The 27,636-nt window shown below is 55.3% G+C and overlaps 1 protein-coding gene across 4 annotated transcripts in view; it reads left to right on the forward strand.

Annotated features, from left to right (window-relative positions):
• TTC7B (tetratricopeptide repeat domain 7B) overlaps positions 1-27,636 on the forward strand; it is a 248,846-nt gene that overhangs the window by 209,614 nt on the left and 11,596 nt on the right. For all 4 annotated transcript variants that reach the window (XM_028098223.2, XM_028098234.2, XM_028098245.2 and 1 more), the window contains one exon: positions 8,279-8,481. In XM_028098223.2, coding sequence (XP_027954024.1) covers positions 8,279-8,481 — 203 coding nt within the window. The remainder of the gene's footprint in view (positions 1-8,278; positions 8,482-27,636) is intronic.

Raw genomic sequence — 27,636 nt, forward strand, 5'->3', positions numbered from 1 at the left:
AGCAGCAAAAGTGGGAACAGAAAGAGCGGAGTATGGGGGCAGCTCGGTGTGGGAGGCGGAGGGAAGTGGGCTCTGAGATGCGCTGTGGAGCTGGAACCATAGGACTCCCGGTGGGTGTGATGTTGGGGGCGCGGAGAAGAATCCTGTGTTTGGGGCCTGAGTCAGTGTGAGCCGCTGGTGACTCCGTTTGCTGCAATGGGAAGCAGGTGGGGAGGGACTGATGTGTTGGAGTCAGGGAGAAAGGGAAGCCAGAGTCGTGTTTGAACTTGGAAGTGTCCGGTGCCCGCGGACATGAGAGTGAAGACAGCAAGCAGGCAGCTGGATAGTCCAGCCTCATTTCAGGTTTGGGCTAGAAACAGACACTGGGGACTAAGGATTTAATGGCCAGGGGTATGATGGGAAGGCCTAGGAGGAGAATGTCCCCTGAGAAGGGAAAGGACCAGGACCGAGCCCCTCCCACATCTAAAATTTGGGCAGGATGGGGAAAAGCCAAAGTGAGGGAAAGGGAAATAGGCAGGAGGGAAACAGGAGAGGGGCGTTGTGGGAACCAGAGGGGTTTCCTTCCCCTGTGTGTGGCACAGTCAGACTTGTGCGAATCCCCGTGTCACCTTGGCCCAGCAGTGTGAGCTGGGCACGTTCTCGCTCCTCCCTGTGAGCCCTGGTTTGCTCCCCAGTGCAAAATGAGGGCAGTTGTGACGGCTACCCCAGGTAAGGCATGCAGAGTGCTCAGTAGGTAGCAAGCACTTGATAATTCGTAAAAATCACTGTTATTAAGGAGGACGTGGCTGGTAGGAAGTGCTGCTGGGAGGTCGAATGGGCGCAGACAAAAGCACTTGTTGGACCTGGCGCCTGGGAGTTGTCGGTGGCCGTGATAGCGAGGCTGTGGGGGCGTGCTGGGGATGGAGCGTACCGATGTGGCTACAGGGCGCCAGCAGGTGAGGACGACAAGGCAGGGGCTGCGTAGTCCTCACAGGAAGGACCCCTGTGCAGCAGAGGGGAGAAATGAGGGGCAGCTGGGGCTTCACTGGCTGACACAGAAGCATGTTGATGGCCGCTGGGCCGATCACATCCATGCTGAGATCCTCCTCGTCCCAAAGAGAGAGAGAGGATGTGTGAAGGTCTGAATCCCTGAGGAGAGCAGGAGAGTGCTGGGGTCCAGGGCACAGGCAGAGGGATTGGCCTCAGTTACAGCAGAAACGGGACAGAATGGATGGGCACAGAGGACAACAATTCGCTTGTCAGTTCGGCGGCAAGAAGAGGCTCAAGGTCTGTTCTGCTGGCTTCTCTCTTCCCTTTGAATGAAGAGTCAAGGGGGTGGAGGGCTTATGGGGAAGGATTGAGGCATCAGGCGAACAGCTGGGCCAGGGCCTGGAGGGGATCAGGTGTCTCCCAGATGCCGCTAGAGGATAGGGAGCTAGCCCTACCGCCCCACCCAGCCCCTGGGGACGGCGTCCCTCTGCACAGGAAACTCAGAAATAAGTGTCAGTCGCACAGCCAAGGTCCTGACAGAGGCGTTTGGCCAGGCCTTCATTGAGGAAAGGACCTGGGCTGTGTTCATCACAGGGAAAACGGGCCCAGCTTGGGGCCTGGGCCAGAGAAGCTCACATGTGAACAAAACCACTGCCTTCTGTCACTTCTGACCTTCCCCAAACAAAGAAAAAGTCAGGAGTTCTGGAGAGAGCTGTTAAGGATGCAGCCCCCTCCCCTAGGCCTTCCTGACTTAGAAGGATGAAGGCAGCTCATTCAGGCCCTCATGCTGATTTTTATATGAGAGTGAATTCATGAAAGCACATGGGTGGTGTGCTCTGGGAGGACCTGCTGCTTCTGGAAGGTACCCTGTGCTCACCCTGGGGACTCCTCAGCACCCCCATGGGCAGGGGCTATCCCAGAACCAACCTGCTAAGGTTTTGTTTTCCAAGCACAAGTCAGAAAAACAGGGTTTGGGGTAAAGGGAACGGTTTTAAAGATTCAGGGAGTCTGCTGGCCTCGCTCCCTGCCTGCCTGCAGGCCTCACCTGTAAGACTGGGGAGCACATGAGTCTTTTCCTTCATCCCTGTCTGCCAGACCTCAGGTGGAATGGAAGATCTGACAGCTCCCGTATGGGTACAGCCCTCAGGCTGCCTCTAGCATTTACTGCCGCTCCTCTGTATGAGCTTCAAAATAGGTGTCCCCTTTGGGGACAACCCCCGGGGGAGCAGGCTTAACTAGCTGAAGGCACCTGTGTGAGAAGCCCCTTTGCATCCCTCTGGGCAAGCGCAGCCCTGCACCAGGCACACAGCCTGCCAGCAGAGTCCAGACTCAATTTCAGCCCCACTCTGCCCAGCACCTTTGCACAGTGCACAGTCCTGAGCCCAGGGCAGGCACGTTGGGAGCCGCCTCTCAACCTTGCAGCTGGCATGGAGTGGGTGCTTGACAAGTGTTAGAAGAATGAGTGAACGAGGAAACCGGACCTGGGTGGGACTGTGGGGCGTCCGGTACTGGGTTCCCCGATCAGGAACACCTCTTCCCCTTGAGGAAGAAACAGTCCTCAGGCCTCCACAGCAGAGCTTAGCCCTTTCAGATAGCATCCTGAGATGGCTCAGCAAATGATTTCAGAAGGCCCTCTGCACAAGGCATGATGCAGGGAAAAGGCAGAGCAGACACAGCTGGGCCGTCCAGGAGCACGGCCTCTGGCAGGGAAGCTGCCACGCACGAGGTCATGCAGGACAGGGTGGACTGGGGTGAATGCTTCCCAGAGCGCATGCAGGCCATTGGAAGGACGGGAGTGGGAGCGATGGCTTCCCCAGGGGTGTCTAGGGAGGGCACACCTGCAGGGGCAGGTGTGCTGGGGCCTAGAGCGAGGAGTGAGGGTCTTCGCGGATGGCCATTCAGGGGAGGCATTTGGGGCGAAAGGAACAGTACTGACAGGTGTGGAGGAAGATCAGGAACTGAACGTGGGGGGTGGGAAGGTGGCAGGGCCCTAATTTTGAATGCTAAGCAAAAATATTTGGGTTACATTCCCCTGCAGTTGGGAACCATTGAAGGTTTGCAAGAGGAGAGGGGCATTTTATTTCCAACATTTATCACAGCAACAGAATGACAAGGACAACCCAAGGGATTCCAAAGAAGACAGAGCTTAGTGTGAGCTCTCAGAAAGGTAGAAAGTGTCCATGGCCTCGGGCAGCCCCGGCAACCAGCACAGAATCTGTTCCTGTGACCTCTTTAAAGAGTGACCTCTCGGAGCCCACCCTGCAGCGCCCAGTTGCGTTCTTGTGGGGGCCAATGGGCTCTAAGTTCCCGGAGCCAGCCTCACTCCGTCTTGCTCTCTCTTTGGTATAGGCTGTTACATCTCTTCAGAAGCTTACAAGGCCCTTTGTTCACTTATTTTTTTAAGTTGAATTTAGCCTCCGGTGAAGGGTCAGGGAAACTGCTGTTGCTTCCCTGGTCCTCGACTTTCTTCATGGGCTTGCGCTGCGGAAATGGCCCTCTTGTGGCCCTCACTCGCTAATCTACAGACCCAGGGCTTAAACACCTGCTAAAGGCCAGAGCCTGTGCTGAGGAAAGCAGAGATGGCTGTGGTTGGGAGTTGCTCATAGTTTAGAGGGAGAAAACAATGCCGGTCATCTTCTGGAGGCTTTCGGGAAGAATGAACAATACTCGTTAGCTCCTGAGTTCTGGAAAGCGGAGCTCAAACTGACAGGCTCCGTTACTAGGGTGGTTGAATCAGAGAACGTGGCTTGGCCAAGGTAGATTCGCCCATCCCAGACTGCTGGCCTCCCCATTGCAGAGGCAATACCCAGTGATGTGCCTGCAAGAGCAAGCCAAGAATGCAGGCGTCTAAGAGACAAGGCCTGGGACAGAGAGGGCTCTGAAGGGCTCCCCCCTACCCTCCGTCAGCCAGCCCCAGCCCCTCTCCCAAATGCACCAATCAGGTGGGACCTGGCGGCGGGCTGGAGAGGGGCCAGGGGCCTGGCTGTAGCAGATGAGCCCCTGAGAGAGACAAGAAGCAAAGGTGGGGAGTCCCCTAACAAAGGTGATGTGATCCAGAGGATGACAGAGCTTATGGAAGGCCCATGGGAACACAAAGGCGGGAGCTGCAGCCCTGTGGGATCGGGGATAGACATTCGTAAGCCCCTCCTCTGGGAAAGTGTTGAGCCTTGTTTGGGCTGTGCAGCCCCAAGAAGGAGGGCTTCCCATGCAGCATAAGCTTGGAGTAAATATCTCCATGGACTTGTTGCACTCTAGAGGGACAGATGTGTCGCCCCGGCGAGAAGATCCCTCTGGGGATTTCAGGGTTGCTGGGAGGCCTCTGTAATCCTTCCCTCGTCCTCTCCAGCCACACCCCACATGATTCGACTGATGTCAGAAATCCCACCACTAAGGTTTCATTCCTGGAGCCTAAGACTCTGTGCCCCGGGAAGATGTGATTTCCTCGTAAAGAGGGAGTGACTGTTCTAAGCCTCATCTCAAAGGAGCCATGGTAAAATGGGAGGCTGGCCCTGCACCCCCAAATACACCCATCAGCCCAAAGAGCTGCAGGCTCTGCCAAGTGGTTTTACCTCCCTGCACCTCGGTCTCATCCCTGCCATCTGGGAGGTGGCGGGGCTCCACTAGGTGCCATCCTCGGCAGTTTCACCTACCTCTGGGCTCGGCTTGCACCACCTCGGTCGATCCTCACCACTGTCCCGGGAGAGCTGTGGGCCATCGGGCCCCGGCGGACAGGTGAACAGGCCCTGCCTTGCCCAAGGCCGCACACACGGCCCAGGTGCAGGCACCCAACCCTCCATGTTCTCAGGACACTGGCTTACAAACTGGGTACCCTAGAGCCCTGGGATCCCCAGGGCCCGGGACAGGGGACCAAACCAAGAGGGAGGCAAGCTGCCACTCTTAAGATGCCTTTGGAAGTAGAGGCTCCACCGGGGAAGGTGGTTTGAAAATCACCACATCACATGGTGCCGTGTTTGAGCTTCAAATGGACATATTGAGGAGAAGCCAGGCCACAAACCTGTCTGCCCCCCTCCCTGTGTCAGGAGCACGGCTTCACCAGCGATACAGGTCTCCTCCTATAACTTCTGCGCCACTGAAAACAAGTCCTTGGAGGCCTGGATTCTTTCTCCCACTTGCATGATCATGACTCAGCGGAGTGTCTGTCTTTTCTGATCAATTCCTCAGGAAGGAAGCAGTAGTATCAGACTCGTGGCTGGTGCTCGCTGAGACGCCTGGTCCCACGGAGGACCCTCCTAGAGCAGGACTGATGGGCACATTGCCATGCCAGTGCTTAAGCCCCCCCTCCCCCATGATCTTGTTATAAAAATTCTAGAAGCATTCGGTCCCCACTCCCAAGTTGGTCCTTTTTCCATAGTGAGTTAGACAGCAGAGGCCCAGGGGGTCACCCACCCACCCCATCAGCTGCAGGCCCTGGGGACCATGGAAATCCATAAGCCCACCCTCAAAACGGGAGCAAGTCAGGAGCCAAGTGTACAGTGGGAGGAACGTTCTGTACAGCTCTCCCCGAGTCCCTGGCACGCTCAGGTAACCCAAAACCTCAGCGGGCGCGCTGCCGGCTGGCCAGAGCGGGCCAGGAGCTGCATGACGGAAGCAGACGGCCCCGCCATGGCGTCAGGAGGGTATTCATCTCCCGGGAGGGGCAGGCTTCTGCCAGGGCCCAAACCGAAGGACAGATCCGTGTCGCCCCTCTTCCTGCAGAGTCCCTGTGTGTCACAGGTGCCCAGTAAACACCTGGTGGGCAGGACCTCGCAGGACAGGAGGCACGACGAGCCAGCATTGCTGCCATCAGGGCTTGGCTGGATTTGAGTGGCCTGTTTCCCTGTCCGGGGGGCCCTGGGGGGCTCCCCTCCACGGGTCCCTGGGCCAGCCCGTCATCTCTGGGCAAGGCTGGATCCCCCTGTCGAGGAGGGAACCCACGGGCTGGAAGACAGCCGGCAGGCATGGGGCCCGAGTTCTCCAGGGCTCTCTCCTAGCCTGAGGAGGCAGTTGTTGGAGAACATGAGCACCAGGAAAGGGAGGGTGCTTCGGGAGAGGGGCCACCCAGGAGGGTTGAGGTGAAAAAATGAACAGCATTAACACTCCACAGCCGTGGGATACACACCTGCCCTTGCCCCAGCCTCAGGACTCGAAGCTGGAGGCGGGGAGATAGAAAGTTTGCCGTCCAGGCGCGGACCCCAGATCCCTCAGGAAAACACATGTAGGGCCATGGCCGTCAGAGAGCGCCGAGGCTGGGCTCCCCTCTGAGGGGAAGCATTGGTCAGAGATGGCTGCCGGGGACGGCGGCTGCGGAGCAGGCCTGGAGGGAGGCTGGGGTGTCATGGCACCACCAGAAGAGGCAGGAGACCGAAAGCCTGTGTGGAAACAGCCCTGGCTCCCCAGGGCAGAGCCTGGGGTGTCGGGGAGCAGGAGGGACACAGGCTCTTGAAGGCAGGAGAGCCAGTCACCCCCGAGGGCTCCTAATGCCAGGCCGAGGGAGCTGGCTGTTATTTGGGGACAGGGGAGCCACTATCCCCAGGCCTCCAGCCAGGCCCTGCCTCTAGCTGGCCCTGAGACAAGCTCTTCGGGCTCCCTGTACCTGTTTCCTCGTCTGTACAGTGGTTCTGTGCACCTGGGTACCATCGGATCCTGTGCAGCTGAAGGGAGAAATGAAAGCACTTCCTGGGGTGAAGCACATGTTGAATGAATGTCAGCTACTGCTGTTGTTACTGTTCTCGTTCGTTCGTTCGTTCATTCGTTCATTCATTCAGCAACTGGTTCCTGAGCTCTGCCTAGGCCAGGCACGGTTCTCATCCCTGGGAACACAGCAGTGAGCAGCACAAACGCGGCCCCTACGCCTGTGTGGCCTACCGCTTGCCTTCTAGAGGGGGCCCGCGGCCAGCACGGGAGACAAACGAGATAAACCTGTTGGTCGGAATTAGGGAGGACAAGAAAGCAGAGAACAAAACAGGGTCCTGCTGAGGACGTGGGGAACAGCACTTTGAGTAGGATGGTCAGGGCAGGCCTCCCCAGGAGGCCGCTGGACGGAAGGCTGAAGGGCGTGAGGGGTGAACCGAAGCAGGGGGCCTTAAGGAACGGGCGCTTTTCTGCAGGCGGGAGGACGCGTCTACCTCAGGAGGCTGACCTGGCAGCGGCTGGGTGGGACAGACCATGTGGCAGGCAGCAGCTGAGGGGCCCGAGGAGGCCCTGGCCTAGTCAAGGTAGTTCCAAAGCGGCCTCCAGACGGCAACTCGTGAGGTGCTGCCCAAGGAAAATAGTAAAACTTTTCTATTTCTTTTGTATTGTGTTGTCCTACCGTTTCTGTTTTGGCGTGCATTATATTATACATAAAATACTACTCTGTGTGGAACTTGGAGGTGTAGGTGCCAGAGGGGGAGGGCCAGTGGTCCAGGCAGGAACCGACGAGCCAGGGGCTGCGCAGGACAGAGGAGAAGGGGTCGATGGGCCCAGAGCACAGCAGCCACCTGAGGAGGACTCGGGCAGTAGTCTTGACAGATCTGGCCAAGGAAAGAGGAGAGGGGTCCAGTGTCCTTGAAGACGCGGGCCCAGCGCTCGGAGCACAGGCTGAAGCACCAGGCTGGTGACACCTGAGCATCCCTCCACTTCTGGAGGCACACGCACCTCAGGACTCCACGGGAGAGAGCGGAGGCCTGTGAGTGGAGGAAAGGTCGCTTTCCTGCTTTTTTGGAAAGCAACAGCTTGGTTTTCAGAGGGCTGTGTCGGTGTTGCACGGTTCATAGTCTCCGGGGCGCAGTAACTCTCCCTGGTTGGAGGGCAGGATGTGATGGAGCAACCATTTTATCTCCTGCCCATAAACATGGAAGCCGCGGCCTGCTCCGTGTGTACACTTTCTGGCATCAGGAGAACAGGCTGGTGCCCTTGAAGGGCTGTGTGCCTCTGGCTTAGTTGTCCCTGGGCCCATCCCAGCCCTTTCTTTACGGTTTTACGGTTGTCAGGGCCGAAGGCAGGTGCCCCGGATACCAGGGTGGGCCCTGAGCGTGGGGGTCCTCAGAGGGGGACAGAGCCAGGCAGGCCTACCTTCCCTCTGGCGGGTGGTGACACGTGTGCCCTCTGAGGCCCTACAGCAGGAGCGACTGGAGTCCCTGTGTCACAGTGGGTGGGTCCACTCAGGCCGGGGGATTGGCTGGCTCTGGGCCCTGCGTATTCCGGATGGGCCCCTGCCAGACTCCCATGGGGGAGCTGTAAATGTCCCCAACCAGAGTCACAGCAGTTCGCAGGGCTTCTGAAGGGCAGTGAACCCGGAAAGCATCTGCCTTCTGCTCTCTCCCCACAGCTGAAGTCTACATTGGCATCGGGAAGCCTGCAGAAGCCACAGCCTGTACTCAGGAAGCTGCCAACCTCTTCCCGATGTCCCACAACGTCCTGTACATGCGCGGCCAGGTTGCTGAGCTCCGGGGGAACCTAGATGAAGCCCGGCGGTGGTACGAAGAAGCCTTATCCATCAGCCCCACGCACGTGAAGAGCATGCAGCGACTGGTGAGTCTCAGAGCCAGGCTGGGACCCCACTCCTGGATTGGGGCTCCCCTTGGAACCAGCAGGTAGCTCATGACCCCTAAACCCTCTTCCTCTTCGAAGGCCCATGCACTTAGCCTGCCAGGCTGTCGAGTTGCATGGGGCCGGCAGCACCATTCCCGTGTGGTTTATGCAGATGGAGCCCGTGGGAGTTGGCCGTGCTCAGCCTTAAGCGCAGTACCCAGTGGTCCTGTTCTGCTTCTGCTCAAGGGGTGGTGGGACTCACTGGTCCCCTGGGCCTTGCTTGTAGCAGCCACCTCGGGGGGGTGTCCACACCCGGGGAGACTCCAGCTTGTCTCTGAGGCTGCCGGCTAGTAGGGGCATCTTAGAGGAGGCAAGTCATCTAGTTTCCCCCCTGCGTATGGGGGTGGTGGCTCCCCAGAAATGCACCTGCGGCCTCCCAGATGCCCAGGCCAGAAGCCTGGGGCTGCCAGTGCTGCTCCCCTCCCTGCCTGGCCTGGAGTCAGCTCTCCCTCCGCCTCAGCTTCGGTCCAGTGGGGATCACCTGGCCTGATCACCTGCAGGTTTCTCGTCATTGCGCTGACGGTGTTAGGCACATGTATTGAGCCGGCGGTCTCCTGTTACCTTCTTGCGAGGGTCTGAATCGAAACTCAAAAGTTACCAAGGTCTGAGTTGCTGCTAAAATGCCCTTCTGCCTCTCTGCCCCTGCGTGCCAGGCTGAGGTTTGGGATTTGTGCTTCGTACTCAGGGGTAGGGCATCTCTGATTTAATGAACCACAGGAAGAGGGAGCCTTAGAGTGAGCTGAGGTGGCCTTCGTGTCCGCAGCCCTTGGGAGCCCGGTGTCCGTAATCAGGGGTTAGTGTGGGATTCAAAGAGCGAGCACTGGACAGGGAGTCTGGGAACAGACCCTGCGCCGTCAGTCGCTGGCTCTTGAACCTTGGGGAAAAAGACCCTAAGCTGTCTGCACTCAGTTTCCTTTCTGTAAAATGAAAACAAGCAGCTCGAGGGGCTGTTGAGTCTCACCCAGAGCCAGGAGGGTACAGTTTTGTGCCTAAGAAGTCAAATGTTCTCGGAAGGATCCCAAAGCCTTCGTTCTCTTGCCATTTCTCATAGTAATAGGGGCTCAGCACTTTCAAAAGTGACTAACTACTGGTTTTCAGTTTTAAAAATAAATCAGACCTTATCATAATTACAGCTACTTGATTTTTTCACCTTCCCTTTATTGAGCATTTTGTAGCTTAGTACAGCTTTATAAATAATTTTACATATTATCCAAACATTGGTCTGTTTGATTAAAAATATTACATGGCTTTTAATTTTCTGTCTCTCTATTGTACGAGGGATTTGTAAAGAGCTTTTCAGATCTCTGTGCTTTTGCTAGATCATCGCAGAAGAGGTATAATCAACGCTGTGTACCCAGCCTTTTTATTGAAAAGAAGCAGCGTGTTTCTACCCTGGGGCCTATGAATTATTCAGACAAGTATTTCTTGTTCATCCCCAAGGGTAACACATGAGACAAAAGATCAAATAGGAAAATCGTACTGGGAAAGTTTTCTGTTTCACCTTTGGAACTTTTCGAGACACCCGAGCTCCCCAACCAATGGCAGATGCTTTCCTTTCAAAAGGATTAGCCCCGGCCAGGGGAGCTGGTGAGCGGGGCCCAGGTGAGGCCTCACCTTCCCTGCCGGATCAGGGGCAACAGCTGAGCCTTGTCTGGCTCAGAGGCATTCTTGCCAGTAGAAAATAGTCATCATAAACCCTTAAGACTTTTCTCAGTGCATCCTGATATATTCAGAAACTGTCCAGACTGGAGGCAGATTGAGACCAGCAGGCCTACAAATTTCGAAGGGTTTAGATCCTTGGAGTCTAATACTGCCCAGGGACTGTGATTGGGATGACCCCCAAAGGGCAGCTTGGATGGCCCCTCCTTGGTGACCTTGTAAATGACACACCCTGGCCTATGTTCCCCGGACTGCCCCCCACATGGTGTCTGTGGAGGGGAGGCCACCAGAGCCCGCAGGTCCCCTAGCCCTGACACATCACAGCCCTCTTTCCTGCCTCCATCCCCACGCTGTGCAGAAAAGCTGTGTTTCTATGGCTTGGGGCCTAAGAAGGGAAGAAGGTGGCCTTTGCAATACACTCTAGAAGCTAAGGATGAGGCTCCAGGCCAGAAAAGGTATGAGATTCGAATCCCAGCTCTGTCACTTACTGGCTTTGGGACCACGAGCAAATCACCCTCTTGGTGCCTCAGCGTCCTCAGATGTATGAATGGGGATAATATTAGGGCCAGACACAAATTAAATCACAGAACTGAAATCTCTTATCAAGGCACAAAAGGTCCTGCCTCTGCCCTCACGGAAACCAGACTGGTTTGCAGGCCCCTAGGTTGAGGGGCAGGGGTCAGCAGAGAGATCAGAAGCCTTTTACCACCAAGGCCCAGGGAAGAGCCAGGGGCTCAAGACTTCTGTGGTGGAGCGGGGTGGAAACGGCCAAGAGCCATGACAGTCGCCCTGCCCTCAGGGTGAGGAGGGTGCACGCGAGGGGCTGGGCCAGGCCAGGGCAAGGCTCAGAAGATCCGAGTTAGAAGGAGTTTGAAGAACATGAGCACTGGAGACTTCCCAAGAACCAACCCAGGGCGTTTCCGGGGAAGGAACCCATTGCAGGCCGACTGTGGGTCGTAGAAAAAACCAGACAACGGAAAGTGTGTCCACACCAGCCGTACTGCTCAGGGAGGAAAGTGGGGAAGTGGAGGGACAGTGAGAGGGAGCTGTTTTGGAGGAAGGAAGCCATGTCCACTGCAGGTGGAACCCAGGTGGCAAATGGCAAGGGGCAGAGACCTGAATATGGTCAGGAGCTCGGCTTGTTAACTTCTAGGGGTTGTGGGTGGGAGCGTGCGCCAGATCGCCCGAGCCAGCGTGGAGGAGAGGTACCACTTAAGCAGAAACACAGACACATTCATATTGCTAAAAAAGCAATAATGACCTGGAGGCAGTTGGTATTCATTAAGGTTAACAGAAGGCCAGACTTGACAAAAGAAATGTAAATTACACCCCAGTGAAAATGAACACTTTTCTAATAGTTTTAGCCTTCATTTGTGTGTTTAAATTCACATATAGAAAGAAGGGAGAGCAGAAATAATGTGTTTAATATTAATAATAAGTTAGCAGCAGACAAGGGAGACAGAGAGCTGAGTGTGGGCAGACATTAAAAGACCAGGGAGCTGAAGGGATAAGGAATTACAAAGTAACGTTGTTGACAAGGGGAGGAATTCGGAGAGTGATCAGACTTCTTCCAGAGAATCTAAAGGCATATTTTCATATCATTTTTGCATAAGCGCATACATTTACATGCATTTGCATGCCATATTTCATTCCCAGTACCCCAAACGAATTAATGAAACCCAGAGCAACCTTTTCCACGCCAGTCGTCCTGTGATCTGGAGTAAGGAGAGAGGAGGAAAACGGGGCTGCCGGTGGCTGGGGGGCAGAGGAACGGCCTCCTTGGGCAGTGCTGCCCAGGCCAGGGACAGGCACAGAGACTCAGGGCAGCCAAGGACAGAATTACCAGGAGGACAGGGACAGGCTTTGCAAACAGGGACATCTGCTTAACATCTGATAGCGTCAGTCTGAGCTCTTGGGGGCAATGCGCGAGATTGGAGAGTGAGAAAGGGAGAACTTTCAGGAGAGGAACGAGCATGGCAGGGAGCCAAGAAGGCGGTGCGGAGAGGCGCTGATTAAAGCGAAGAGGGAGAAATAAATTTATCCTAGACCGTATTGGCAGACACGCTCAGGCCTTCCTCCAGACCATGTGACAGGGTGAGAAAAGGTGGGGCGCAGAGGCAAGTGGTGGGGGCCTCCCAGGGCTTCCCAGAGAGAAGGGGCAGAGCGCTGAAGAGGGCTGTGAGCTGGAGAGGGACTGGGCGCAGGGGGAGCGGGAGACGGCAGGAGTGAGCCAGAGCCCACCCCGCCCCCGCAGGGGGGCAGGAGGAGAGCTGGTGTGTCACCCTGAGGGGCCAGCCTCCCCCTAGAGCAAGTCTGGTACGACAGAGGCACTGGTATTCCAGAGCTGTTGCTCAGAGAGGAGAAGATAAAGGCTAAAAGCACTAAGGAGCCAGCCTCTCGAATGTTGACGTTCCCAAGACAAGGCCTAGAAAGGGACAGAAGCCAGCAGTCATTCAGAGGAGGGTAACCAGAAGGCTGGGGAAGGTGGGAAATTGCACCCCCTTGGCCAGACGAAGTCTCGGTGAGAGACCATTGGTGGGGCTCCCCAAAGAGATGGGAAGATGCCTGAGAAGAGAGGCAGTTGGGGCAATGGGGTGGGCCCGGCACTGCACCCGAGGAGTGGGGGTGAGGCCTGTCTTCTGTGGAAGGATCGTTAAGACATGAAAAGCCCCCCTGAGGTCAGTCACGATGGCTTCAGGTGGTCTCATACACAGGCTGTCTTTGAGGGTTTTCTCCACGGTCTTATGTTTCCCCAAACTCCAGAAATCTGGAGTGACGTGAAAGCCGTTAGAAGTGGCATTGGACTTCAGGGCATACATTAGTGGGCAAGACTGGCAGAATGGCTGAGCTGTTGGAAAAGTGCATGTGATGAAGAAGTGGCAGAGGCTTGTCACGTGGATGGTGGGTTTGGATGGAGGACAGCCAGTGTGCCGTGCGGTGGGATGTGTCTTGTGGACTGTTACTGCGTTTAAGTTGTTCTACCAGCTCTAAGGTTTGACCCAGAAGTATTCGTCACCACGAGGCTGGCTAACGGCATTGATCAGGAAGAAGGCTCTTCGGAAGTTCAGAGCGGGGCTGGGCGTCCGAGCTCCCTTTAAACTGTCTTCGAGCTTGTTGACTGTGGGAAAAAGACTTCCTCCCATGATGCATGATGAGCTGGCTGGATGGCAGGGAGGGTCTGAATTCAGGGAAAGAGGGGAGTTCTGGCTTGCCGCCGGCAGCTTGCACTGCAAAATGATGGAACCTGGGCGTTTTTCTCCCTCGCGTCTTTTCAAGTGTCCGTCTCTTTCATGAGCTTTGGGGGGACCTTGCTTGTGTCTCGCATTTTACTAGTTGGAAGCGTGTTTTCAGATGTGTGCCTCTGTTGGAAGAGAGATGCAGCATGAAGGTGATGAACTTGCAGTGTTACCCCAGAGATGGGCAGCCTGTGTCTGTGTATCTGTCTGATCCATCCGTCGGTCTGGCCAGGGGGCGCTGGGGTTGAGGGCGGCCAAGGGCTCAGACACATGGGGCAGGGTTTCACACGGGCATGGCTCCGGTTTTCCCCTAACAAACCCCGTCTTGAAGAGCCGTCCTTGATCCCTTCTGTTACTCTGGGTAATACAGTGAAATGGATGAAACAGAATGGAGACACCCTGCCCCTTTCAAATGCTGATCTTTGGAAATGGATCCCTTTCATCTAAAGTATCCATTTTCTTCCTCCACTTAGAATGATTGGCAGGAACGAAACCTTGGCCATGGCCAAGTGAGAAGGCTCTTTTATCTATGAATTGCATTTTATTTACTTCCTGGATTTAAAAAAAAATGCTTTTAAAATTAAGAAGAACAATATTTTTTCCTTTGAAGAAAAACTTAATGAAATATTTAGATGTCTTCCCTTCCCTACACATCTGTGCGCTGGTTGATAGAACCCTTAAGTGTACAAGACTTAATTTCTCTAATATCTTTACTCGTTATAACTGGGATTCAAACTAAGAGTGCAAAAGAAAAAGTAGTGCATTCTGTTGGGTGATTAGGACTCTGTTCCTTATTCTACTTTCTCTCCCTTCTTATAATGGTGCACACTACCTTTGAGCCCCTTAAGTAGCTCAAGGCCCTTTAGAGAACTATTAATATTTGGCATGAATATAACCTCTACAAAGAACTGTAAAACTTCATCTGCCAGATGTGTTTGTTCTCACAGTAGGCTCTAAGGTGGACAATTTCTTTTTCACCGCTGGAGAACCTGCTCTTGGTGACCCATCCCAGGCTACATTGCAACTTAGGAGCAGAACCAGGGCTGGGCTGGGCGACACTAAGATCGGACATTTGTGAAATCACTGAAGCGTCTACAGCTTGAGTGATAACTCAGCACAGGGGTTACGAGCCTGGTGCTGGAGTCAGCCTGAGCCTGGGTTCAAATCCCAGCTTTGTCACGTACAAACAGTACAGCCTGACGGAAGTTCCTTAATCTATCTGTACTTCCATTCCGTCAGCCTTCCATTCCATCAGCCGTTAAGCAGCTAGAACCATAGTGCCCCCCATGGTGTTATTGTGTGGTTAAATGAGTTAATACAGGGGCGCCTGGATGGCCCAGTCGGTGAAGCATCTGCCTTCGGCTCAGGTCATGATCTCAGGGTCCCGAGTCGGGCTCCCTGCTCAGCGGAGAGTCTGCTTCCCCTTCTCCCTCTGTGCGCTCTCTCTCAAATAAATAAATAAAATTTTTTTTAAATGAATACAGGCTGCAAAGCACTCTATAAACACTAGCTGTGAACATTACTATCATTCTCTGTAATTTGGGTTGCACCTATGGTAGAAGCCTCTGTATCTACTTGACAGTGGGGGGCGGGGCGTCTCCTTTCCAAAAGATCCTCCCATGGGCATGGCTTTCCTTCTGAACCATATTTCAGCAGGTGGAGGAGCCGAAATAAGAATATATCATGGTACGTGGTTGGCCAAAACCATGTGCTTTTGCCTTTAAGTATTACTTTCTGTTTCTCTGGAGCCTGTAGCCCAGCTTATTAGAGTTGAAAGGAATAGGAAGGGGGGTGTGACTTGTCAGGCAGAGACAGGAAGCATCTCTCTGGCTGGACTCAGGGGGGCCGGACCAGGGCTGCCGGCAGCTGGGCCCACCCCTGGGCTGGGGCTGGGGGTGGGGGGCGGGGGGGAGCAGGCCCTGGACCTGGACGGAGGGGCTGGGCAGGCTCTGTAGACTGGCCTGGGCAGCAGAGCCTGCCATGGAGCCCAGCTCAAGTGTCACACCTCTGAGAAGCCTTTCTTGACCCCTACCCACTCACCCCTGCAGAGGGGCTCTCAGCGCCTTGACTTCCTTCCCTTGAAGCACCTGTTGAACAAACATAGAGTTCCTTCTTCATGGATCCGTCTGCTCCTTGGGGGAGGCTCCATGCCTGAGGTGGCACAATGGCGGGTCTAGACCAGGCGTGGCAGGTAGATGAGGTGGGGCAGGGTGAGAGGGAGAACAACAAGTTCAAGAGCCAAGTTTTCCTTGACAGATGTCATTATTCCCCTTTTACAAACAAGGCCCCTCAGGGATGCCTGGGTGGCTCAGTTGGTTAAGCATCTGCCTTTGGCTCGGCTCATGATCCCAGGGTCCTGGGATCAAGTCCCGCATCGGGCTCCCTGCTCCGCGGGGAGCCTGCTTCTCCCTCTGCCTCTGCCTCTCTCTCTCTCTGTCTCTCATGAATAAATAAATAAAATCTTAAAAACAAAAAACCAAAAAAACGAGTCCCCTCAAAGCACTGGGTGGTTTCCCTTGAATGGATTGTGAGCAAATATCATTGGAACATGCTATTTTTAAATAGTCAGGCTGTTTGTTTGTGCAGAGGCCCCTGGGTGTTTGTTGGCTTGGCCTTTACACACTCCCTTCCCACCATGAGTATAGGAAATGACATTGAGGGGGGACTGGGGGATGCAGCACATGGTTTCACATGAGGCCATGGAGACCAAGTCAGCTCATTAATGGAACCTTCCAGTGCAACGGGATCTGAGTGTATTACAGGCCAAATCTCAAAAGGGAGGCGATGCGCTGGAAGGTGGGGCTCCTGTCAGGTGTGCCTGGCACAGCCGGGTCCCCAGGCTGACCTGCAGCAGCTGCTTGGGTGGCTGAATAGGGGGGCAGCCCTGGGGCCCTGGTTGGGAGCAGTGGCCACCCCACTCAAGTTCAGATGCTCCATCCTGTTGCTCCCAAGCACATTCTTCTTTGCTGGCCCCTGTACCCCATGTGGGGATTGTGGGGGTCACTTTCCTTAGACCAGAGACTGCCATGGAACAGTGTGTAGGCAGCTGTGCTGGAGTCCACAGTGGTCTTCCTGGGCCCATGTGTGTTCCCTGGCAATCTGCTCTCTGTCTCTCTCAGCTCAGTCGGAGAGGATCCCCTCTGAGAAGCTGACCCACAATAACCATGCCCATGAGAGACCTAGTTTCAGACTAGGAACTGAAATGGTAATTTATAAAGAATGGTACCTTTCCTGGGCAGACCCCCTGCCCTCCCACCCCTCCTCCTCACCAGAGGAGCTCACCCTCTAAGCCAGATGCCAGGTTCCCAGAGACAGATGCCAGGGAGGCTGAAATGGCCACCCCCACACAGCCTGGGACACGGAGGCAGACAGGGTGACATGGCAGGTGCCAAGGGATTGGGGCTGTGCAGATCCAGATAGTAGCCCTGCCTCCAACACAGAGAGCCCCTTCCTGGGCCCCGGACTCTCCAACTCTCACTTTCCCTTTAGGCCAGAGGTCCCCACCAATGTCCCATGGCTCCAGATGAGCCAAGAAGGGGACAGCCTCTGCCCTTGGGAGTGCCAAGGAGAGTGGGGAGCTTGTCACCCTTTGCCTAGAGCAACCCGGTCCTCTCGCCCCAGTGTGCCATACAAATATCATTAAATACCATCTTTTATTTGAGACGCCCAAACCCTACTCTCTCTGTTAAGATGAATTCTCTTATTGTGGCGTTTCTGGCAAGCCACCCCCTGGTCACCTCTTCCCAAGGACACTCCCTCGTCCCTTGATGGTGACCCAGGACACATCCTTAGCCCTTCTTATATGGTTCCCTCTGTAGACTGTGAGCCTGGTGTCTCGTTCGGGGCGTACCTTCTGATCTTGGTGCCAGGCTGAGGGAGTCTCTACTTGTACCCCCAAACCCAGATTCAAGTAGCTTCTCTTGTTTCCACAGCACCAAGACACGCCCCTTGCTTTCACGTCCAGCTTTGAGGGTGGGCTCCTCTGGGGAGGAAGGGGGGAGCATGTTGCTCTAACTGGGTTTGCGCCATGCCTGCACCTGTTTGGGGTAGGATGACGTTGGTGGCAATAACAGTGAGCCCACCAGAGCCTGGTCGGGGGGCGAGAACCACATGGGGAGGAGGGGGAGGGATTGGAAATGATTTGGGGGAAGAACCAGGTACTTGAAAGGTTTTTTTTTTTTTTATGACTCAAGCTGTGTCCTCATATTCTTTTGGAAAATACGTATTTTTAGCTTAGAGCATTTTCTGTTTGTTGGGTATGTGTGTCGTCCTGAGAACGAAAGGAGTGTCCCCTGGCAACGTGGAGCTTCTGCATCCACGTGACTCCTGCGTGGCTTATGGCCCTCGTTCTGGCCACTCCCTCCCGCACCCTCTCCTGCTGCTAGCGGGTGCAGAGATACACTCTGCAGACATTTTCTGCTTGGTTTTTGGATCCCTCCTACCCACTGCAGCATTTTCTCCGTGCTGGCCAGGGAGATAGGACATCGGGCCACCGGTGCTTTCATCGAGGGCTGAAATCACAGACCCAGAAACAACAGAGGCCCGGTGCAGGCTCTGAATACGAGCCATGTCACTGGGCCTTCCTTTGCCGCAGCTTACGGAAAAAATTAATTCTGTGTTTATTTCCATTTTCTGTTTTGGAGTCTTAGATGACTAATTACAGGCCGTGCAGCTCAGTGTCTCATTAGTAATTATGATCTAAAATTATTTAAGATCTGACATACTCTATCCAAACCACTTATTGTTAGAAATTCTGCCCCATTATTCCGGTATGATTTGACATTTCACTTCTGTCGCGTTCCTGCCCTGCCACAGTTACTGCGCCCTGGCTTGGATCAGACGATCTGATGCGAGGTTTCACTTATCTGCGTTGTTCTGTGTTCCCAGATAGCCGTCGCTAATTGCGCTGCCTTATTGCGGGCCTCCCTGGATGTTAGCCCTGCCTCGGCGCTCTCCTCCCTCTGCTGCCTGCTCCTGAAGTCAACAGGAGGGTGTGGCTGTCACCACGAGGCAGTGACATTCGGGGCCCCCTGGGCTGGCTGCCCCAGCCTGGGGAGGATGCCCTAGAAGTTTCTCGCAAGTACTGCTTCCAGCTTTTCTTCATCAGCATCAGGGATGAGGGCCTAAAGTGGCCGGGAAGTCTTTGGACCTGACACTCACCAGAGAGCAAAGGCATTGTGGGATTTAGAACACCCAACAAAACTCCCCGGTCTAAGCACCTGCCTGGTACAGATGGGGAGGCTGAGGCCAGAGAGGGGAAGGGACTTGCCAAGAGCACAGGGCAGGGAGCGGCAGACCCACCAGGAATCCGGACACCGTCACTCCCAAAGGCCTCATGCCCACTTTCTCTGTCTGAGACGTGCCTTCTCGCTTTGGGGTGGGGGTGGAGAAGAGATGAGCACCCAGAACTCCGCTCGTTGCTGTGGGGGAGGAGGGGGTTGGAGGGCTCCAGTTTGTCTTGAGGGTCACAAAGCACCCCCTGCGCTTGCATCCTCTCTCTTTTGCTCCTAACTGGAGTCCAGACTTGGTCTCCCCACTTGCCTCTTCACCTGGCCTCGAGGTGACCCCTACTGTGTAGCACCCCCTTCTCACAGCTGCCCCTGCCCCGTCTGCCTGGATCACCAGCATCAGCACTGATTTGTGAGCCCACTTGGGCACAGGGAAGTTTCCAGGGTAGCCTTTGGCACCCATCCTGTTGCCAAGCAGGGAGGAGTGCAGGGTTGCTTAGGAGGAAGGAATGACAAACGTACCAGTGACAAAAAAACCAAATCTCACCAAGTCTCAATCCCTGGGGCTCTAGAAAGGTGGTGACTTGGAGCCAAGGCAGGCCCCCTCCCCCACACAGGTCACAGAAGTGTGCTCTGGGCCTTGTCCTCAGAGACCTCCTGATCTTGGAAACCAGCGAGCGCCGCTGACCAAGGAATGGGGTGCAGGTGTGCAGAGGCTCCAACCAGGGGCACTGGGTGAGAGCACCGCCCAGGGTCCAGAGGCGGCCTTGCCCCTCACGTGCCCCCTGAGGCCCCACAGCCTGTGGTGGGGAGAGGACAGATCCACCGTCTGAGGGCCCACCCCTAGCTCCCAGATCCGGGCCCCCGTGTTCAGAAAGCTCCAGGAGCTTCAGGAAAGCCTTTTGAGAGCTCCTCCCCCAGGTTTCCTGGGCCTCCAGCCGCTCTGCCCCGGCAGCCACCCCCCTTCCCCATGGTTACTTGGCCGCTCTCACCTCCTACCAGGCTCACAGACTGACGTGTGAGCACTCATCCCTCCCTTTCCTCGTCTGCTTGGTATTTATGGGACACCTGTCTCTGAAAACCTTTGCAGGACTTGTCTCTTCTCAAGCCTTTCAGAACATCTTCAGCTGGAGGCTTGTGCGCAGGGCGGGACCCAGTACTTGGGCACCTTCTCTGTGCCACGAACCACTCTGGCTTCGCCTCCCCCGCCACGAGTTCAGCACAGCACACAGTCGCCGTCGTAACGATTAGACGACACGGCGCGTATAAGATGCGCGAAGCCTGGTTCTGTGCCACATGCTGGACTAGATAGACCCTCGGGTCTAGAAGGGAAGTGTAGGAAAAGCCACAAGAGCTCCCGTAGGCCAGGGTGCAGGTCACAGGCTATCTGGTCGCATGGAGGAGGGGGGCCAGACACGGCTCCACCGTAGGTATGACCCGAGGGCCAGGCGTCAGCAGCTGAGTAGAGATGTGGCTCTGCCACAAGTTGGGGACCGATGGAGCTTGAATACATAATAAACAAACCAGCCCTTGGAGATCTGTATGGGACAGTTGCGGCCAGGTAGTAGATGATGGTGAGGAGGTCCTGTTAATTTTGGTAAGGGTGGTTCCACATCCTTATTTTTTAGAGATTCCTGCTGAAGTATTTAGGGATGAAGTATCACAATGCCTATAATTAAAAAACCAATTCTTGCCCCCAAAATAGACAAAGCAAGTGTGAAAAAAGTTAACAGTTGTTAAATTTAGGTGATAGGTATATGGATGTTCATTATATTAGCCTTTCTGATTTTCCACATGCTTGAAATGTTTCAAGATTAAGACAGGTTAAAACAAAGTAACATGGTCGGGTTTGCATTTTGGAGTGATCATTCTAAAAGCCCTGCAGGCTAAGTTAGGCAGAAGCTGAGACACGGAGGACTAGACCTTGAGACACGGAGGACTAGACCCAGCTAGTAACATCTTGACAGTCCAGGATAGGAGATTTTGAGAAGGCAGATTCAGTAAGGTTTGGTGAGGGAATGGGAAGGTTCTTGTCTGGTTCTCAGGCACCTGGTTCAGGTCCCTGGATGGCTAAGACAGCTCCCGGGCACAAGGAGACGCAGGAGGAGGGGCGATTTGGGGAAGAGGAATGCAAGCCTGGCGTGTGGCTGGCTGGGTCTGGAGGCATTTCCAGGGCGGGGGCCATGGTTAGGAAGCCGTGGTGGCCTGGAGGAAACAACTGAAGCAATGAGAGTACGTGAGACCCATTCCCAGCTGGGCTGTGAATCAGAGAGAGAGAAAGAAAGAGGGCCAAGGGCGAAACCCAAAGAGCACCAACATTTGAGGAGCAGGAGAGAAATTTCGCTAATGAGGAAATGCACATTCTGGTCATTTACAGTTTTCCCATCCACCCGATTCATCCAAACCATAGCTGGCATTTGGGCCTGACCCTGCCAGATTCGCAAGCCCTCCTGTTCCCACGGGCCCGCTCTGCTCTCGGCTCGGGGCTGTGGCCGGCCCTGCACCCTGCAGTTGGTTTAGGGGATGTCCATGAAGCCACCATGCTGAGGAAGGGTCCCGGTCAGCAAGATCACTGTGATAAGTGTGGGAGACGGGAGTGATTTGAATTATAGACACAGCTCCCACATGGAGGAGCTGAGGGCCTTGGGCTCCTCTGGACCTCAGCGTCTTCCTCCATGAAGAGGGCTGATGATGGGAGAATCAGAGGAGAGCCCCTGTGTGAGCCAGAAGGACTGTCATGGTGTCTAACAGTGAATGCATGCCTTGGTTCTTCGGAGGAATGTGAAACCTCCCCTGTCATGTCTGTTGGGGCCCTGATTCCCCTGCCAGGTGCCAGAGCCCCCAGGGGAAGGTGGTGACCTAGGCTGGTAACAACAGTGGCCTTTTCTGCAAGGAATCTTGGACACACACACACACACACACACACACACACACACACACAGCCTGGGATCTGCCCTTGCCAAGGGGTCAGTCTTTTTTTTTTTTTTTTAAGATTTTATTTATTTGAGAGAGAGAGATAGCGAGAGAGATCACAAGGGGGGAGGAGAGAGAGAAGCAGGCTCCCCATGTGGGGCTCGATCTCAGGACCCTGAGATCATGACCTGAGCCGCAGGCAGCCCCTTAACCGACTGAGCCACCCACGCGCCCCAAGAGGTCAGTCTTGATTAGATCCGTAATTGCAGTGCTGGCTGATGTCCTTCCAAAGGAAGCAGAAACTGCTGGCCCACCCCTGCAGGGAAGCCTGTGGTATACGATGCTGAGTCTTTTTTCATAAATAAAGGAGCAAAGCATGCCTAGTGCAGAAAACGGCCCCTCCCCCTGTAGGGATCCGAGTCCCCGCAGATTTTCTCTCATCCTCTGCATCAGGGCAGCGGGAGTCCAGACAGAGGCATGGGGCTAGAACCAAAGTGCAAGCAAGCAGTCCCCGCAGGGATCTCCCAGAACAAACTAGAAGCAGAATCTACTTCTTCCTAAGGACAACATGCATTTTTCCAGGCCTTTCAAAGCCAGGCAGGTCAATCGAGTTATAATTGGCAATCTAATTAGAACTCCCACAAGCTGTTAAATTCTTTACCTGCTGCCTGGCATCTTCCATAGAGGTGACACATCTGCTTCTGCCTTTGGAATGATTAAAGAAAGCCGGCTACAGTCCCATCCTTCTTGCCGACAGCAGCCCCCTCCAGCCACCCCCTACAACGGCGCGGATGCCCACACACCCACCAGCAAGTATGACATGGGACACAACCCAGTTGACAAGAAAATTGGCTTTAGAGAAAGCAGGCTCAAAGTGCTGTGTTGTTGAATTTTTTTTTTTTTTTGGAGACTAAATGGGAGAAGACAAAGCCCCCAGCCCCATTTTCCCAGGTGTTCTGAGGGTGGTTCCATGATGCCTTCAGCTTTCCCCCAGTCAAGCTGCTTGATCACAGAAGAAAACATATCTCTTTTCTCCCTGTCTGCCTCCTTTAACCCTGAAGAGTGTTTTGGCTGACCCCCCACCCCAGCCCCAGCCATCAGGATAGCAGTGTGCTTTGACCGACAGGATGGGTGGATTGTATGGCACCAGTGTCCCTTGCATCTTCCATGGTCCCCCCGCTGCTGTGCCTTGGCCTCCTGGAGCTCCCGCCCATTAGCAGATGCAGGCGGTGAGCCCGCTCTGCTCCTCTTTCCCCAGCTCTGCCGGCAGTGACATCATGGGGAGCTTGAAACCAGCCATGGTGGGGTATTTATACCATGGAAATTGGCAAGCACTACACATCAGGGCCTTTTCTTTCAGAGAGCCAGTTTACCAGAATGCCACTGGACTCAGATCTAGATGGTTTAATGTGGGATAGGGAGGCAAAGGGGGAGCAAGAGGGTATATGGGCAGAGGGACAGTGTCCCTGACTCAGGACTTCCGGGGTGGAGAGTGCTCATGGCACAGATACAGTGGAGTTCACCTTGCCGCTCTAGACAGAGACAGAACAGCCCAGCGGAGGCTCAGGGGAGAAAGAACGAGACTCGGAATTGCCCGGACAGGCGACAGGAAGGGCGGTGTGGTTTGGAGCAAAAAGACCTACATTTGAATTCTAGCTCTACTGTTCACTCATTGGCAATTTGTATGACTTGGACATGTTATTTAGAAATGAAATTCTGTCATACAGAAATGAAAATTCCACCCTAACAGAGCTGTTGTAAAGGTTGAACATGGTTCTGAGCACTTGCCCAGCACATCACATCTACCCAGCAGCGGCTAGTCTTCTAGGCCTTCCTTTTCCCAAACCAGTGTGGCTGTGAGAATCATGTGTGAAGTGGAAAGGCCCCCCAGAGGCGGTAGAGGCTGGACACCAGGCACCCTCGTGGTCCCGCTCTCCCTCACTCATTGTGTTAGAGGGGCTCACTCCTCAGCTCAGCATCACGACCAGAGAGCTGGGGGTGCCCAAGTGGGTTACAGGACCTCATCCCCTCAGCTCCTTGGCAGCCACAGCCTCCGAGCAGGTCACCCACAGCTCTGAGAAGCCACTTCGTGGACCCCAGGGAGCAGTATTCAGCATTACCTTTCCTAAATCCACGCGGCATGCAAGGCCCGTGCGCTGAACCTCGGGAGCCATACTTGCTATTGCTGCCGGTTTCCCATTTCCCTGCAAACGATTGTTTCAGCCCCTCTCAGATCTGTCTCGGAGCTCTGTGCATGGGCATCTGGCTTGGGAGGAGGCTCGATGCTCCTTGTTAGCCACGGCCCACCCAACAGCAGGTGGCCGGTGCATGTTAGCTCAGCCCTGCCAGCCTCTGTTTGGGGGGCTGGGCACATCACTGTGCTCTTCCCGTTAGAGCTCATGGGGGATTTTTGAGGAAATGACTCTGATCTTGATGCTGATCTTTTCCATATCAAAGTGGCCAATGATAAGAGCTCAGTTGTGTTGGAAAAGAAAGCGCCAGGCTGAGTCCCTGTCCCATTTCCGCAGCAGCCATGCGGTTCCCTGATGGCAACGGTTCCCCGCGAGTCCCCGGCCCGTCTGCCACTGTCACTGTTCCGGCCTCGGGACAAGTCTGGGGGGCCCCGGGAGAAAGTCTTGGCAAAAAACCAGGAGTAAAACTCCCCGTTTCTGAGCACACCGCCTGTTTTCTTCTCTCACCAGATGGGAGCTTTCCTGGGCTGTGCTGCACCAGGAATGCCCGGGGGTTGGAGGGCGGGGAGGGGCAGTCAGGCCAGAGCCGAGCACTGTCCAGCGAGCTCCGTGCCCTGCCTGCCTGGGTTCCATGTTGTTAAGTTCTCTTGTCATTTGTGGAAAAACTTTTTCCAAGGCGTATTGATTCCAGTCCTCTCTCCATCAGAAGTATCTTATCATTTCTGTTTGTTTCTGTTTAAACGTGGAAAGAAGAGCTGGTGCCAGACCCTGGCAGGGATGGGCAAGGCGCTTGCCAAGATGACCACGTCCCCCGGGGTGAATCAGCAGCGTTTGTGTCTCAGGGCGTTGTCAAGAGAACTGTTTGTCTCCAGTGGCGGCAGGGTGCTGCTGGGGCCAGGGTGGCGGCGGGGGGGAGCCCCGGTCCGGGGGCCCCCAGCAGGGCCTGTTGAATGCTCAGACCTGAGGTGCACCCTGGCTCTGTGTTGTCCTGGTGGCTGCTGGTGGAGCCCATGTGCTCCATGGAGCCCGATGAGCCTGTGTCCCCAGGTGGCCTTCAGGGCTGGGGTCTGGAAGCCTTGCTGGCCAGCCTGGCTGAGGAGCACACCTGTCACCCCACCACCCAGACAGAGATGTACCTTGCCCAGAGGTGCAAGCTGGCACGGTGGCTGGATGAGGTTTCCAGGCCCTTCTGGTGGACCCAGGCCTGGACAGGAGGGGGTGACTGGCTCACGACTGGGAGATGAGTGTCTACTGGGTCCCGAGGACCACACGGGTCCCTGGGGTGACAGAGATGAGTTCCCGAGGCCCTGCCTCCAGGTGCCTGAGTTTGCACACAGTCCAGCAGCTGGGAGCCGAGCCCTTTTCCTGTGCACTGTTGGCTTCTTGAGTTTTCAGGGTTTCCTGTAAATCCAGTCGTCTTCTGGTACCGCCAGTGAGCCCGTCTTCTGATACTCGTCCACACCAAAGTGTCTCCAGCCACTGGCTAGCTTTCAAGTGTCAGAGAGAAAGGCACAAGGCACGGCCCAGCGACCCCGCAGTGCTCAGCCCGGCCAACGTAGCGCCGCGGGAAGCCGGGCTCCAGGGCCGCTGCCTGGTCTGGGTCCGCCTCTCCTCCTCCAGGAAGGCCCCCGCCCTGTCCCTTCCTGGCATGCTGTGGGCAGTCTTTCCCCCAGACTGCAGAAAGAGACGCTGCCCTGTAACATTTTCTGCTTGTTTCTCTAGTTAACGCTTAAGTTCTGAAACTGGAGGTACAATAGGTGATCCCCAAAAATACTTGTTGGTGGAAGATTTTACCAGACCCTAGAATTGTCATCTTGAGCATCTACTCCAGTGCTTTGTGTTCTAGGCTGGAAAAGTGAGGCAGAGAGAAGCTTCTGCCCAAGTTGGGTGCTTGGGGGTGGGCCACAGAGCTGGCCTGGGGCGGTGTGCCCTCCACCGACCGACCGACCGGCAAGATGCCCCCCAGCCCTGTGTTCCTGCCCCAGGGAAGGCCAGGACTTGTCCGTGGGAATAACTCAGACAGACTTTTGCCACATTTGGTGGTAAATGGTCAGAAGCAAGTCAGTGACACCCCAGTGAAAGGTGTGACATGCTTCCCCTGGACCTCAGGAATGGGGCAGGGGTTTCAAGGACTCTCCCAGCAAGCCCTCAGCTCAGCTCTGTGGGGGTCACGTGTGACTATTCTCCAGAGGCTAGGGAACCTCCAGCTGGGGCCTGTCAGACACGTGCCCCACCAGAGCTCTGGGCCACGTCTCTGCCTCCATGCCCACCCATCTCCATCACCTCATGGGGAGCTAAGCATCTGCCTGCACTGCCCTTCTCACCTGTGGAAGCCACGGTCCCCGGACCCCGGGGGAAGGCTGGGCCTGAAGTTGGCTCAGACCTTCCCGGTGGCCCACACCTCACTGGCTGGGCCGCAGAGGCCTGGGGTGGAACGCCATCTTCCCGAACCCGCCTGGGGCGGCAGCAGCCTCCCCAGAGGGTGGAAGCCTGGGCCTCCGCCTCCGGGGAGTGATTAGCACCAAACTTTCCACTGAGTGGATAACTCGGGCCGTGGGGCCACGGGGAAGCGCTGACTTCCCAGCCGCCCTGCCTGACTTGTTGGGGAAGGTAGATAAAAATAAATAAGTCAGCCAGGGAGATGTAGAAGAAAGTCAACAGCAGTCTCTTGCCCATTAGCAGTGGAAAAGGACGAGCCAGGGGAGCCAAGTTAGCACCCACGGAAAATGCTGCCTGGGATGTGCAGGTCCCGCAGCACCAGGGCCAAGCTCTGGCTTTCTCTCACCTAAGAAGTGGTGGCTAATATTCGTGTCTACACGGAGCCTCTGAGCTAATACTCACTGCAACACCGGGGCGTGCAATTTAAATGGCAAATTGGGGGAGGGGAAGGTGGAGAATCATCTGGAATTTTACCAAGAGCTGTCAGAGGCGTCAGGGTAAGGAGGATGCCCAGCATCTCTGTATGTTTCTGGGGACCCCAGGGCCGCCTCCTGTCCCCTTTCCACCCCTCGCCAGGGTGCTCAGCCTGAGGTGCAGAGGCGGACGTTCTCACTGGTGTCCTTTGACAGTGCATGGGACTTGCCTGGTCTGACATTTCTTCAGTTAGGTCAGTGCGCTGTGCCGAGTCATAGAGGCGTTGATGCCGGTGTTTCTGTGTGCGTGTGTGTGGGATCTGTGCGTGCCTTGCCCCGGGGGTTGCAATGGAGGGGGACGAGAGCTCACCCCACCAGATACGGGGATCCCCATTGCCCTTGGCCTGGCCTCGCAGGACCTGCCTGCAGCAGTGTCTGACCCCCAGGCATTAGCACACAGATCAGTGATTCACCTCCCAGGGCTGGGGGTGGGGGCTGTGCTTGGGACCCAAAGGGAGCAGCTCAAAGGCTGCTTTTGAGATGTTTTCGGGGAGGAAGCAGATGCCTTGTTAGCCTTTACAATGCTGAAGTCGGAGAGGGGCTCAACCTTTTCTTTTCCTGAGTAACAAAACCTCCACACCATTCATTCCAAAGGGCAGGTAAAGAAAGGGAGTCAGAGTGTTAGATAGCTGGGTCCTAGTTAGGGCAGGGGAGACTGCTGAGGGCACAGGGTACCCCATCTCTGATTTGGAGGGTGACCAGTTTCCTAAATGATCTCAGCTGCCGGCAGACATTATGGAGGGGGGTGGTTGTAGGATGAGCAGAGCCAGCCGAATGGGAGGGAGCTAGGCTGTCCTGCTCTGCACGACAGGGTCCAGACTTGGAGGGACATCTAGGTGGGGGACCCTCTGGGCTGCCAGCACAGCCTGCTGGGTAGGGTGGGCATTGTTCCTGTCATGAAGTTGTGAGCAGCCCCGTCAGCCCCCCTTGCGCTAGGTCCTGTGGTGCTCACCTG

Source organism: Eumetopias jubatus, unplaced genomic scaffold (genome assembly GCF_037043125.1).
Source record: "Eumetopias jubatus isolate StellerSeaLion01/CBP00866 unplaced genomic scaffold, mEumJub1_p1.0 scaffold_7, whole genome shotgun sequence".
Taxonomy (NCBI): Eukaryota; Metazoa; Chordata; class Mammalia; order Carnivora; family Otariidae; genus Eumetopias; species Eumetopias jubatus.